A 15,228-nucleotide genomic window follows, 5' to 3' on the forward strand; every position below is an offset into this window, starting at 1 on the left:
CATTTGAGATAGGCGTCTCGAAATAGAGTAGGCTATAATGCATCAAACATATGTGCACATTCTTTAGTGTCTCTCTTTCCAACAATGTGAAAGGGGACTAGAATACATGTTATACAGTTTCATTCACATGGACGCACACCAGAGTATGATGAAAAGCCTGGTTGGATGATCATTTTCACAGTAGTTAGAACTGGGGAGGATGTGTCATCAAGGCCTATCACCTCTCACTTCTTTGGCAGAGTTTATTCAAAATGAATGGGCACAATGCTACATTACGCATTAGCACAGTATACCCGGAATATCATACCAAGGGATCAAATGATAAATTGTAAGTATTGGAGGTGTTAAGGTCTATTCACAGATTGGGTATGGGTCTCATTTCTATGATGACAATGAACAATAACTAGTTGGTGGCTTCTTGTGTTGTGAAAAATAATCTGATGGCGATTTCTTTACTTGTCTTTGTACTATTGATGACATGTTTTCAATTAGTAACTTATTCTAAATGAACATGAACTAATTCTGGTCTTAGAAACCTTTTATTTGCAGTCAGATAATTAATCCAATCTTTGTGGCACTCGTTCTCATCCCTCAATTGTATGTGTTAACCAGGTAAGTCAATTCAAATTTACAACAAAAAGCTTTTCATTTGAAGTCATACATGCAGTGTGTACCATGTCAAGTTTCTGATTGAGAGTATAAATCCCTCAGGCCTAAATCCTCTCGATATTGCCAGCAGCCTCTTCTGAACAATCTCACTGCCTTCATTGTTTTATCCTTCATGGCTACATCCTGCTTTGTAAACATATTTTTGATAGCTATGTCTTGTAGTTTTAATGAGGTGTGCTCCTCACAATTGTTTGGCTTTTGGCAAAAGCAATGTTTCATTTTATTTTAGCCAAGTTCATAATAAATTGATTTGATTATGATGAAAGAGAGATGGCAGTAGAGACAAGCTTTGGTCATTCCGACCCTCCTCATAGTTCAATCAGATTGGGTCATTGCATTCGTTGCAACAATCTAAATGTACTTTTAAAGTATGTGGGTCTTTCCACGAAAAGAGTGCTTTTTGATTCCCTTTGATATTTTAAGTAGAAATTGTGCACCAATTTTGAATTTTAAAAGCCGTTTATATTAAATGAATTCCCTTTAATATAGACCACATTGAGAATTCAATAAATCAGATTCTCAATTTGAATAAAGGCTTGCTAAAATGCCAAAATTCAGCATTTTGACATGTTCTATCACTTCTAGTGATAATCCCGAAATTTCTCCAAGTTTCACCATCAATGTAAAGCCCTAATTATTTTGTTGCTTTGACAAAGTAATTTCAGAAGAGTATTATTTATTTCATGTGATTAGTGTATTATTTACATCTGTCCCACATTTTAAGGCCAACCCTGTTAATAAAATGTAAATCCTGTTACCCATAAATAGACAGGCTAGAAACCTTTTCGCAATACATATTTATTGAAGCTTGCAGCTGCTCCAGGCTGCAATTAGATACATGCTCCACAGAGCCATCCTTCCAGAATTTATGCTGTTTCTAGGATATCACTAGCAAGCAATACTGTTGCACAGTATGGTGACTGGTGTGGTATGTAGTGACTTTAAATATCCCCTTTCCTTAATTTGGTATACTACGAAAGCAATTGGTGTTCATATCTGTTTATAAGCATTCAATTAATCTGACTGTGAGTATCAAATTAACTATGAAGGGGCATATAGATTTTTCAAGCACCCAACATTTATGCTCAACTATTCCTTAGTTTGAAATCACACAGTTAAAAAAAAGAATCTGTGCAGAAAGGGCTGTGAAAGCTGTAATTTTATTTCCTTGTGTTTAAATAGTGACTACGTGTTACAGTAATTCCATTTGTGTACAGTATGTAGAAAAGTGGTGTTCGGTCCCCAGATGTAAAAAAATAACATTAGCGAATCCTTCATTCATAGCCTTTTTGAACCTCAAGTGATACGGAACAAACCACACTTTCACTTACAACAGTGGTCACCAACCTTTTCTGAGTCAAGATCACTTTCTGAGTCAAAATGCAAGCCGAGATTAACATTAACCAATTCTTAAAAACTTATGCATCAATGAGGTTTGTGCAGTAGGCTATAGGCCCAATACATTATCACTGCTTGAATTGCCCTGCCAATGTTCTCAGACCATTTTGAAATGATATTGAAAAAATAGTATATGATCACACTAGTAATAGATAATTTGTTGTATTACTTGTGAGGCACAGACGATGGAGCATAATAATTAGCTGGACTGATGGTCAGTCTGAGGGGTGGGATGGAGCAACAGGTAGGCTGCCTCACCTGACCAACCATCCCTCCACTCTCCCTCCCTCCGCTGAGAAAAGGAGACAGCCTTCCAGCTGATGGCGAAACTCAAGTAGCTCTTCATTATTTCTGCCTCATGCACCAATTCATGTTGTTACTCCTATGACATTGTCCAGAGAAAGTGAAATATTTCTCGATATTAAAAAAGACAAGCCATAAATAACAACGGATGTTTATGGAAACACTTTGCTACTCATTCATTCCAGCTGCAGTGCTGGTTGTAGTGTGAGTGGAAGTAGGGAGAAAACAGATTTTATGGCTTATAAAAGTGTTGAACAAAGTGTTGACAGTGCTGAATAACAACTTAAACACGAACTTACTTGTAAAATCAGAAGCTTTTTGGTGTATTCATTGAGTCTCTCTCTAGTCATAGTTTTTGAAATCTCAGTATCAACTTTGCTGTGCGTTCAAGGCTTCTTTTTACAGTCTAGGCTTGAGGAAGCTGTGCAGACATGGTGATCTGAGCTATCTGATTGGCCAGTGGTAGGTCTATACATAGCCACGGGAAGTACGGGTGCTGAGGATGCTGCATGCCCTGATAAGATATATTTTTTCCAACAAATTATTACTCCTGTATGAGCAACAAAAAATACTTGTCAGACAAAAATTCTACACAGCACCTCACAGAAGTGTTTAGTGGTCAACTAGGAATGCCTTGGAGATCCGCTTGGAGAAAGCGATTGACCGGTTGGTGACGACTGACTTACAACATTGAGAATGATTAAGTGCAACAACATTTCGAGACAATGGGACTATAAGGTTCTAACTGTAGCTATTTGAATACGTAAATGATAGATAGACTCAGAAGACATCACTAAATACATTACGACAGGTATTATGATTAGATAAATGACTTACTTAATGATTACTGACAGGTTTGTTTTTTGCTGCCGTGCCATTATTGCTGGCTAGACCATACTTAGAGGGAAATGTCAAAGACGTGTTCTGATTGGTCTGTCTGTATTTGTTCAGGTTTGTGATTGGATTGCAGAAAGAACCTTATAGTGCCAAGTTCAAAAGGGTTTATGCAGACAGAACTTATATGTACAGTAAGAAAGACACAGCGGTTGGAACCAAAAATCTCAAATTAAGATTGATGAGACTAAAGAACAGATTTCCACCGGTCTAATGTCCATTGCTCATGTTTCTTGGCCCAAACAAGTCTCTTCTTATTATTGGTGTGCTTTAGTAGTGTTTTGTTTTGCAGAAATATGACCATGAAGGCCTGATTCATGCAGTATACTCTGAACAGTTGATGTTGAGATGTGTTTGTTACTTGAACTCTGTGAAGGATTTATTTGCGCTACAATTTCTGAGGCTGGTAACTCTAATGAACTTATCCTCTGCAGCAGAGGTAACTCTGGGTCTTCCTTTCCTGTGGTGGTCCTCATGAGAGACAGGTAACTCTGGGTCTTCCTTTCCTGTGGTGGTCCTCATGAGAGCCAGTTAACTCTAATGAACTTATCCTCTGCAGCAGAGGTAACTCTGGGTCTTCCTTTCCTGTGGTGGTCCTCATGAGAGCCAGTTAACTCTAATGAACTTATTCTCTGCAGCAGAGGTAACTCTGGGTCTTCCTTTCCTGTGGTGGTCCTCATGAGAGCCAGTTAACTCTAATGAACTTATCCTCTGCAGCAGAGGTAACTCTGGGTCTTCCTTTCCTGTGGTGGTCCTCATGAGAGCCAGTTAACTCTAATGAACTTATCCTCTACAGCAGAGGTAACTCTGGGTCTTCCTTTCCTGTGGTGGTCCTCATGAGAGACAGGTAACTCTGGTTCTTCCTTTCCTGTGGTGGTCCTCATGAGAGACAGGTAACTCTGGGTCTTCCTTTCCTGTGGTGGTCCTCATGAGAGACAGGTAACTCTGGGTCTTCCTTTCCTGTGGTGGTCCTCATGAGAGACAGGTAACTCTGGGTCTTCCTTTCCTGTGGTGGTCCTCATGAGAGACAGGTAACTCTGGGTCTTCCTTTCCTGTGGTGGTCCTCATGAGAGCCAGTTTCATCACAGCTTGATGGTTTTTGCGACTTGCACTTCAAGAAACTTTAAAAGTTCTTGAAAATTTCCGGATTGACTGACCTTCATGTCTGAAAGTAATGATGGACTGTCGTTTCTCTTTGCTTATTTGAGCTGTTCTTGCCATAATATGGACTTTTACCAAATAGGGCTATCTTCTGTATTCCACCCCTACCTTGTCACAACACAACTGATTGGCTCAAACGCATTAAGAAAGAAAGAAACTCCACACATTAATTTTTAACAAGGCACACCTGTTAACTGAAATGCATTCCATATGACTACCTCATGAAGCTGGTTGAGAGAATGCCAAGGGTGTGCAAAGCTGTCATCAAGGCAAAGGGTGGCTACTTTGAAGAAGCTTTGTTTAATACTTTTTTGGTTACAACATGATTCCATATGTGTTATTTCATAGTTTTGACGTCTTCACTATTATTCCACAATGTAGAAAATAGTACAAATAAATACAACACCTGGAATGAGTAGGTGTGTCCAAACTTCTGACTGGTACTGTATACATATGCAAACAATTTGAACTTAACTTTTTCAAAAATCGAACTTCACAGGCACATGAAGAACCATCTAAAGATCAATTATATGTGACTAACACATTTTTTTACCAAAATGTCAGATAGAACCTTGTATCTACAAACATCAAATTTAAACCTAATGGAATCCTTTTCACAAGCACCATAAGTATATTAAACATACACCTCTTTGTATAATTAGGGCTGGATTCCATCCGCATCGCAGAAGATCTGCATTATAACTAAATAGAAATTATAAAAAGGCAAAGTTCCCGGGATCACTGAGACTGCATTCACGGTGAATGCTACATATGTCAGCTCAATCGGAAATGACCTTAAATGTATACGTGGAGCTTCCAGACCTTAATTAAGGTAAACGTAGTGAAGCGGTTCGACCAACCTTCATCAACCTGTTTTAAATCTATTTTAAAAGTATTTGGAAGGTCACAACTTTTAAAACCACATACAAGCACCATTTCACTTTCTCACATTAAAAGTGGAAGTATTAGGAAATACTGTGCTGGCTTATAGGGAAAATTGCACCCATTCGGGTCAAAGGCTGTGGACATTTTACATAGATACCAAGTAATACATTTGATCATCATTTTAGTTTTTTGAATTCACGAGCACTGATTAAAACAAAAGCAGCAATGGATCAGAATGTGCTTTGTGGTAATTTAATGTACTGGACAGTACAGGTTCTGGCCTTTCTAGGTAGTTTTTCCTAGCCACCGTGCTTCTACACCTGCATTGCTTGCTGTTTGGGGTTTTAGGCTGGGTTTCTGTACAGCACTTTGAGATATCAGCTGATGTAAGAAGGGCTATATAAATACATTTGATTTGATTATGCAGTTTGATTTCTTTTGTCATTGAGGCACAAATACAATAATACATGGCTATAGCCTACATTATCTGTTGATCATTCATTTTTACCTAAATTATTGGCCTTTCACAGTTCAAAATCCCCTTTTAACAATCCTATTCTATGCTGGTTCAGTGGAGAACAGGTAGCTTTATGAGAAAATATACTGTTTTTACAACTATATAAAATATAGTATTTTAATAATTATTCATTATCTGAACAACAAACTTCCATATCCACTTTGCTTTCCTGAGATAAAAAAAATCATACTTCTTTAAAATACATGAGTGCATCACACACACACTACGTTAACCCTACATCTTGTATATTGAAAAAGAAAATATATACCACATCTACCTTCAACTTTAAGTAAGGTGCACGGAATCAACAGAACTTTATCATTACTTTACATTCTTGGTCAAAATATAGCAAAAGAGTAAAACTACAGCAAATCATTAATTTAATCCAAATCATTAATTTAATCCACATAATTTCATTGATACAGTATCCCCTATCCTAAAAGAGCATCATAGTCTATGTACCATACTAGCCTGCCACTGGTCGGCCGGATCCCAGTGATGGGCCAATGTTTTGGGTTGTCCTTGACTCGACTGAGCTGAGTGACCAGCTCATGTTTGCTCTTACCCATCACCAGCACACCTACTTTCTGGGCCTGGTTGATAGCCTTGAGGGTGAGGCTCATACGCTGGTGAGGCTTGGCTGGGCTCTCGGTGAAGGCTACTAGACTGTTCCCACTTGCATCTAGTTTGCTGCCTGGGAACAGAGAGGCAGTGTGGCCATCGTAGCCCACTCCCAGCAGGACAAAGTGGAAGCTGGAAGCATTAACCAACTGGGTGATCTCGCTCTCATAGAGCAGCGCTCCACTATCCTCCTCCACACACAGCCGCTGGTTCATCTGCACTGGCATGGGGTGGATGTTGAAGTAGGACATCTTCACGTGTTGGAGCAGGTGGTCGTGCAGGGTGCGGAAGTTGGAGTCCAACTCTGTGAGAGGCACGCATCGCTCGTCCACCATCCACACGTGGGTGTCCCTCCAGGGGAAGGAGTAGTGGTGACGGGCCAGCCTCTGAAACAGAGCTAGGGGACTGGAGCCCCCGGAGAGGGCAAGGTGGAAGCGTCCGCACTCCCTTACCGCGTTCTCCGCTGCAACCTGCAGGTCTGCGGCCAGCCGCACGATGAGCTCCTTGGACCAGGCAGACACCATGTCAGCGCTGCGGTACTTCCCCTGCATCACCTGGAAGCTCTCCCTCCCAGACCCGCCTATGTGGTCCTGGGTGACCATGACCAGTGCCTCATTGGCGAAGGTCACCTTCCGTCCCAACTGTTTGAAATCCAGCATGTTGCCATTGTCCGCTCCCCCGGGATACAGGCGGGGAAAGGTGTCGGCCAGGCTCTGCAGGAGAGGTGTCCAGAAACTCCAGGAGGCCAGCAGGTTCTCAGCACTGATAAAGCTGTCCTTCCGGCCTTGGAAGATGTGCAAAATGAGTTCTGCGTAAGCCTCCCTCTCCACTGTTGGCGTCAGCACATAGTAGTCTGAGATGGGCAAACCTAATACACTGACATCTTTGTGTTCTGTTACCTCCTTCCACTCAGTGTCCATCAGGTCTGGCTTGAACAGGTTCTTACTCACGAGAATGGCTGGGTACTGCAGAGTGCCGTGGCCAAAGTAGAACACAATCTGCTTGGGCTTGCAGTGGACGCTGCTGTAGCTCTGAATACAGAAGATGTCATTCTTGAACAGAATGCGAGCGTAGCCTACGCGCTCATCCAGCATCTTCCCTGAGGTCAGAATGACTGGCATGCCCTCGTACTGGGCTAGGTCAATGTGCACCATTATACCTGAAATAGAAAAAAACTGTTATATCACTGAAATAAAAAATATATAATAATCTATGTATCACATGTAGGGCCCTGTGATTTGGACTATCATGTCACATGACTGAGACTTTAACCTTTATTTTAAGCCTTTTGAAGAAATCAGAATTACACCAAAAATGAAAGCATTTGTCTGAGGATGGTGCTGGAACATCTGACATAAAAAGAAAGGGGGATAGTTTGATGAAAAAGCTTTAAATAAAAGGTTAACAACCAGATCATGTGACATGATTGCCCAAAACACATGTCCCTAATCATATGTTATTACTATATGACAAAACATTTCTCCTTTAATAAGCCTTTAATGCACAGGCTGAATAGAAGAACTCCTACAGACAAACGTTCTCATGACACTTACCAGCGAAGGTGGGGGTGAGGCTGAAGTGTTCCCTTGTTTTGCTCAGTTCTTCCTGTACCTCTGCATTGTAGGCCTGGTACTGACCAATGGCAGCACAGTTCCTGTCCAGGCGCTGCAAGGCACTGAAGATCTTCAGCTTGTTCTTGAGGACTTCATTAGTGTTGCTCAGGTTGGATGGGAGCTCCATGGTCAGAAGGGTCATGACCTCAGTCAGGTGGTTCTGTATCACGTCCCTGATCACGCCATACTGTTCATAGAAGGAGATGCGACCTGTGACAAAGGGAGAATAAATCAAACAACCAAAAACTCCCTGACAGGTGATGTTACTATCCCCATCACATATTTTATAGAGGGGGTTAATACACTTTAACTATACAGTACCTTTGGCATCCAGGGTCTCCTTTAGTACAATCTCAACTCTCTCAATGTGGTGCTTGTTCCAGATAAGATCCAGATGCTTGCTGTTCTCCCTTCTGAATGGCAAAATCTTAGAGACAACCTTTTGAGAATAAGAAACAAACATTAGAATTAAAACCAGTTGAGTTGACAGTCGTTTTGCACTGCTTCGCTAAGGTTTTAGTCATCAATCTTGCAAAAGGGCAGAATTGTATCAATGTAGTAGTGTCCCCCCCATGACCTTGGCTTTCACCTCTAATTGTTTATTTATGTCTGAGAAAAAAAACAGCGTTTCAACCCATATTATCTAGTAGGCAATATAAGTATAATAAAACATTTACAAATATAATATGATAAAAAGACAAAATTATCTCAATGAAGCCTTTTCATATTTTATAATGTCCATACAGTATAAAGTTAGAATCTGTTTCTAACTATCTACCCAAAATATTTCAACTTCTTTATTACTTTACCAAACATACAGTGCCTTGCGAAAGTATTCGGCCCCCTTGAACTTTGCGACCTTTTGCCACATTTCAGGCTTCAAACATAAAGATATAAAACTGTATTTTTTTGTGAAGAATCAACAACAAGTGGGACACAATCATGAAGTGGAACGACATTTATTGGATATTTTAAACTTTTTTAACAAATCAAAAACTGAAAAATTGGGCGTGCAAAATTATTCAGCCCCTTTACTTTCAGTGCAGCAAACTCTCTCCAGAAGTTCAGTGAGGATCTCTGAATGATCCAATGTTGACCTAAATGACTAATGATGATAAATACAATCCACCTGTGTGTAATCAAGTCTCCGTATAAATGCACCTGCACTGTGATAGTCTCAGTGATGTTAACAAATTTAACAGATTTTGGACTGTCTAAATCATCCCCATCCCTAAAGATTGGAAAGCTGCCATGGTCATCCCCCTCTTCAAAGGGGGTGACACCCTAGACCCAAACTGTTACAGACCTATATCCATCCTACCCTGCCTATCTAAAGTCTTCGAAAGCCAAGTTAATAAACAGATCACTGACCATTTCGAATCCCACCGTACCTTCTACGCTGTGCAATCCGGCTTCCGAGCCGGTCACTGGTGCACCTCAGCCACGCTCAAGGTACTAAACGATATCATAACCGCCATCGATGAAAGACAGTACTCTGTCAATCACCGTATTCTTATCGGCAGACTCAATAGCCTTGGTTTTTCTAATGACTGCCTCACCTGGTTCACCAAATACTTTACAAACAGAGTTCAGCGTGTCAAATCGGAGGGCATGTTGTCCGGACCTCTGGCAGTCTCTATGGGGGTACCACAGGGTTCAATTCTCGTGCCGACTCTTTTCTCTGTATATATCAATGATGTCGCTCTTGCTGCGGGCTAACTAACCTCAAACGAGCTTCAATGCCATACAACACTCCTTCCGTGGCCTCCAACTGCTCTTAAACGCTAGTAAAACCAAATGCATGCTTTTCAACCGTTTGCTGCCCGTACCTACCCGCCCGACTAGCATCACCACCCTGGACGGTTCCGACCTAGAATATGTGGACAAATATAAATAACTAGGTGTCTGGCTAGACTGTAAACTCTCCTTCCAGACTCATATTAAACATCTCCAATCAAAAATCAAATCTAGAATCGGCTTTCTATTTCGCAACAAAGCCTCCTTCACTCACGCCGCCAAACTTACCCTTGTAAAACTGGCTATCCTACCGATCCTCGACTTTGGCGATGTCATCTACAAAATAGCTTCCAACACTCTACTCAGCAATCTGGATGTTACCAAATCACCTTATACCACCCACCACTGCGACCTGTATGCTCTAATTGGCTGTCCCTCGCTACATATTCGTCGCCAGACCCATAGGCTCCAGGTCATCTATAAGTCTATGCTAGATAAAGCTCCGCCTTATCTCAGTTCACTGGTCACGATAACAACACCCACCCGTAGCACACGTTCCAGCAGGTATATCTCACTGATCATCCCCAAAGCCAACACCTCATTTGGCTGCCTTTCCTTCTAGTTCTCTACTGCCAGTGACTGGAATGAATTGCAAAAATTGCTGAAGTTGGAGACTTTTATTTCCCTCACCAACTTTAAACATCAACTATCTGAGCAGCTAACCGATCGCTGCAGCTGTACATAGTCCATCTGTAAATAGCCCACCCAATTTACCTACCTCATCCCCATACTGTTTTTATTTTATTTACTTTTCTGCTCTTTTGCACACCAGTATCTCTACTTGCACATCATCATCTGCTCATTTATCACTCCAGTGTTAATCTGCTAAATTGTCACTATTCGCTCCTATGGCCTATTTATTGCCTACCTCCTCATGCCTCATGCACACACTCTATATAGACTTTATTTTTTCTACTGTGTTATTGGCTTGTTTATTGTTTACTCCATGTGTAACTCTGTGTTGTTGTCTGTGTCACACTGCTTTGCTTTAATTTGGCCAGATTGCAGTTGCAAATGAGAACTTGTTCTCAACAAGTTAAATAAAGTTGAAATAAAAAAAATATATATATTTTTAGGCCATTTAAACAGCGTGTGTTCCTCCTATAGACAAAGGGAGAAGGGCTATGTAAAGGGATCAATTGTGTTGTTCTGAGCATATGCAATGTGTCTGCCTCTGATGTAAAACAAATTTTTGACTTCCACACAAATGACTTCTTTTAGGTTTAAGGAAGTGTAGAGCCATGAAAGTTATGTATTTAGATCCACCTCCTCGAGACAAATTAAGCGATTGCTTTGCCATATGTGTGTGTCGTGAAGCAGTCAAGCTGGATAAATGTTTTTCTAAGGACCACCCCCCAGAAGATGTTTACATAGTCCTAGGAAGCTCTGGCTCTTCTGACTTACAAAACGGTGGGAAATCAATAAAATAAGTAATGTCAACATACTTTAAAAAAAAGTAATTCTAGTGCCCGATTTCAGGACGGTCAGCTTAATTAAACCAAAGACCTGCTTCAAATGTGAAGTATTGTGTTAAAGTGTAACCTACTATGTATGGACTGATCAAGAGGCCTACATCACCTGCTTCCCTAAATAGTGGTCGATCCTGTACATCTCGTTGTCTTTGAGGGAGGCACCCAGTTGAGTGGACAGGAGTTGGGCGCTACTGAAATCATGGCCAAATGGCTTCTCCAGCACCACCCTCAACCACGCCCCGTCAGTCGGCCTGCAGCTGTTGTTGATCTTTTCTGCAATGTCCGCATAAGCGAAGGCTGGCACTGACAGGTAGAACAGCCTGCCGGCCTCCACTATGCCCTCCTGCCTCAGCTGCTCTGTCAGGTGTGTGCCCAGGGCCTGGTAGTCCTCTGAAGTATTCAACTGCCGATACTCAGCCAGCCTCAGGAACTGCTCCTTCACCAGGGCACAGCGCTCCACAGACAACTCCCGAGGACAGACCACTCCCTTCAGCACATCAAACAGGATCGGCGTGGCCTTATCGTTGGGCGACAGGCCTCCGCCATAAAAGGAGAAGCTGTAGCCGCTACTGACCTGGTTAGCGTACAGATGGAAGAAGCCCTGCCACAGGTACTTCTTAGCCAAGTCACCTGTACCTCCCACTATGACCACTGACACATGACCTAGGCTCTGTGCTCCCTTGGCTTCCTTGGTATAGCCTCTCTGGACACACACAGTGGCCAGAAGCAGCAGTGCTGCCCACACAACCTTCCACATTCTCTGGTCCAACACAGATCAGCACCTACAGGAGAGAGACAGAGCAAGAAGAATCAGAGAATTTCAAAAAGGTGATTTACAGACCGGTTGTGGATTGCTAAGTATTTCCACGTTATTAACCCACAATCACAGTGGCTGAATTACCCACTTAAAACACACGTTGATTACAGTCGTGGATTGGTTTTCCACCAATGCAAGCAGGAATTCTGTGAGGCAGCCTAGCCTACTCTTAATAATGTAGCATATTTGGTTTGTGGGTGGAAAGTGTCGACTCTTAGCTATTCCATGAACTACAACATCACCCCCCAACATAATCTTCTTACATGTCTCTGTTATAGGTTCATCTGTAGGTAAAAGTATTTATTTTTTGTGTCAAATTGAGGGAAATTTGTGTCAAATTGAAGGAACTACTCTGTCAGTAGATAACATGTCAATCCTGTGGTAAATGTTCTTCACATTTTCCACATTGGTTGTATTCAAGTGCTTGAACCCCGAGGCCTACGTTTTGGGGTGGAAAGTTAGAGACAACCGGACTGCTCAAATTGCAGAGAGAGACAATGGTTTCTAGACTGAGCCCATTGAAAAGAGTGTGGCTAAGTCAACATTTACAAGATTAACAGACGAGGCATCTACCGTAAACAGCTTGCGTAACTTTACGGTAACGTCTGAAATCATAGTCTAGTATTGAAGTTTACACAACAAACAACAAAAGGCAATGCCGCTGATTTCCTCTGGGAATCAAATACTTTTGGAATGGATGGAAACTTATTAAAACATTTACATTTTTAGCTGACAATAAGTCAAGATTAAGGAGTGGTCCTATCCAAACAACCCAGGTCACAGCTCTGACTGCAGGATGTTGATCAATAAACAAGAGGAGTAAAGATGAACATAGGCCAGGTCATTCAGTGTGAACAAATATCCATGGCATTAAGTTCTTGAAACTTTGGGTAACCAAAACCTCTTTTACCACACGTAAGACCACACATTGTATAACGATTTCAGTCACAGTGACATAAAGACTTGCTCTGTACTGTATACGCATTGTAAGTTAGGCTAGTGGCAAAGCTATAGGAACCATAGTGGCAAAGATATAGGAACCATCTCCATAATCATTTTAGATACCTATCCCATGTGTCTAAATCCCAATCCTCTTGAGAAAATGTCTTTGACCTTTCAGGGAAATAAAAAATTACATGGATACATAGTTGTCCCATTTTTATACAGAACGACTCATTTATGATTATGAGGGATCAACTCAGCCCCAGCAAATAGTGTACAAAATACTATAAATACATATTTTGAGTACCGATTAAGTATTAACTCATGATAAGTGCAGAACTAACAAACCATTGAATTAATAACTTCTCAAAAGTTCTATTGTGGGGGAAAAACTAGATAGCCCATAGCAGCCTGATGAATAACAACAGGGCTCACATTGTTAACCCAGTCTGCCTATGAGGATATTAGAGAATTGCAACACAGTCCTCCAGATGATCAGAAAGGCTGGATATTGGAAAGTCAAAAATGTACCATCCTGAAATTATACAGTAGCCTACACTCAATAAATATGGAACTTTGTAGAAACTCATAACACACCCAGTGCAAATATATTGAGCCTTGAAACCTTCACGCAACTAAAAAACAGAACCAAATGGTTTAACATCCACCTTCTGCCTAGTGTGTTTATCACATTTACAATCAAATTATATGTTAAACCTTGAAAAATAAGCAATAATAGCTTGCTTTTGCATACTATTTTCTCCTACTATTAATTTCTGACTGAAATACAAAACGGAACTAAATAACCCTGGCTAAAATATGATGTATTTGTCATGAATAGTGTCCTCTCACCTATGGCCCTGCCATCACAATCTATCTATTGAAAGTCAATATATATACAAAATAAAATGTAAAAAAAGAGTTCTTAACAGGACAGTTACACCTGCTAGCTGTCTGACTTCAGCCATGCAGTAGATGGATACAATGTTACCCAACAACAGCGTTTCTGTCCATTTACAATCACAATAAAATCATTTTGTATAGCTAATCCATCTCACTCAAAATATTCAAACTAACCTAGTCTGAACATAAAAAATTATAAATGAATCCATCTCACTCAAACTATTCAAACTAACATAGTCTGAACATAAAAAATAATAAATGAATCCATCTCACTCAAACTATTCAAACTAGCCTAGTCTGAAAAAAAATATATATATATACAAATATATATATGTATTTTCAGACTAGGCTAGTTTGAATAGTTCGAGTGAGATGGATTAGTTTATTATTTTTATATATATATACATTCTATGGAAATTAAGTTTACCTTCTCCCTCGACAGTCGGTTTCGATGAAAGATCGCATCCATCGATATTTATGTCAAAAGACACTTCCTAGAGCAGTCACGTGACATCTGAGCGCTTGAATAAATGATGCGTTTCACAGATATATGAGCATACCAAATAGCCCGTACATTTCACCAGAGGCGTAATTGTTCAGTCAGTTACATTGGGATCCTGCATTAAACCATTAGGTCAGATGCAAATGCATTTTATTTGTGTTGCTTTAGATTTTTATGAATTTTACAAGAAAAAAAAGAGTGCAGTTGTTCACCTGAAACTACACATAAAAAGTTACGGCTGGCAGTTTTTGGGAATTGAAAAAGAAAACGAAAGCCGAGCATGGCAGTAGCCTGTCGCCTAGGCTATTTCACTGCGTGCGGCTGAACTGACATCGTCTTGCTAATGCCAGCCTCTCTGACAATCAACATAACATGCTTTCGGCAGTTGAATGTGAAAGAGGTTAATGGAATTCATATAATTTGCTACAATAGTAGTCAATTATTCAATAACACTGTTTAAAAATCAAACAAATCATGACAAATGTTGACCCTCTAATCTATATTATCCCATTTATTTAAAATCCCAGTTTAGTTCATACCACAGGAGGCTGGTGAAAGGAGGACGGCTCATAATAAATTATGGAATGTAGTTAATGGAATGGTATCAAACACATGGAAACTATATGTTTGAAGTGTTTGATACTAGTCCATTCCAGCCATTACTATGAGCGCGTCCTCCCCAATGAAGGCGCTACCAGCCGCCTGTGGTTGACACCTCTGGCCCTTGTCTTCGG

The 15,228-nt window shown here is 40.7% G+C and overlaps 1 protein-coding gene across 1 annotated transcript; it reads right to left on the reverse strand.

Moving 5' to 3' along the window:
* Nucleotides 1-5,913: 5,913 nt before the first annotated feature.
* Nucleotides 5,914-14,517, reverse strand: h6pd (hexose-6-phosphate dehydrogenase (glucose 1-dehydrogenase)). Its single transcript, XM_021569931.2, has 5 exons — nt 14,420-14,517; nt 11,437-12,112; nt 8,383-8,500; nt 8,002-8,271; nt 5,914-7,607 (listed from the first exon to the last, which is right to left on the reverse strand). The coding sequence occupies exons 2-5, from the start codon at nt 12,085-12,087 to the stop codon at nt 6,259-6,261; spliced, it is 2,388 nt and encodes a 795-aa protein (XP_021425606.2). The 5' UTR covers nt 12,088-12,112; nt 14,420-14,517; the 3' UTR covers nt 5,914-6,258.
* Between the last annotated feature and the right edge of the window lie 711 nt (nt 14,518-15,228).

Source organism: Oncorhynchus mykiss, chromosome 17 (assembly GCF_013265735.2).
Source record: "Oncorhynchus mykiss isolate Arlee chromosome 17, USDA_OmykA_1.1, whole genome shotgun sequence".
Classification (NCBI taxonomy): domain Eukaryota; kingdom Metazoa; phylum Chordata; class Actinopteri; order Salmoniformes; family Salmonidae; genus Oncorhynchus; species Oncorhynchus mykiss.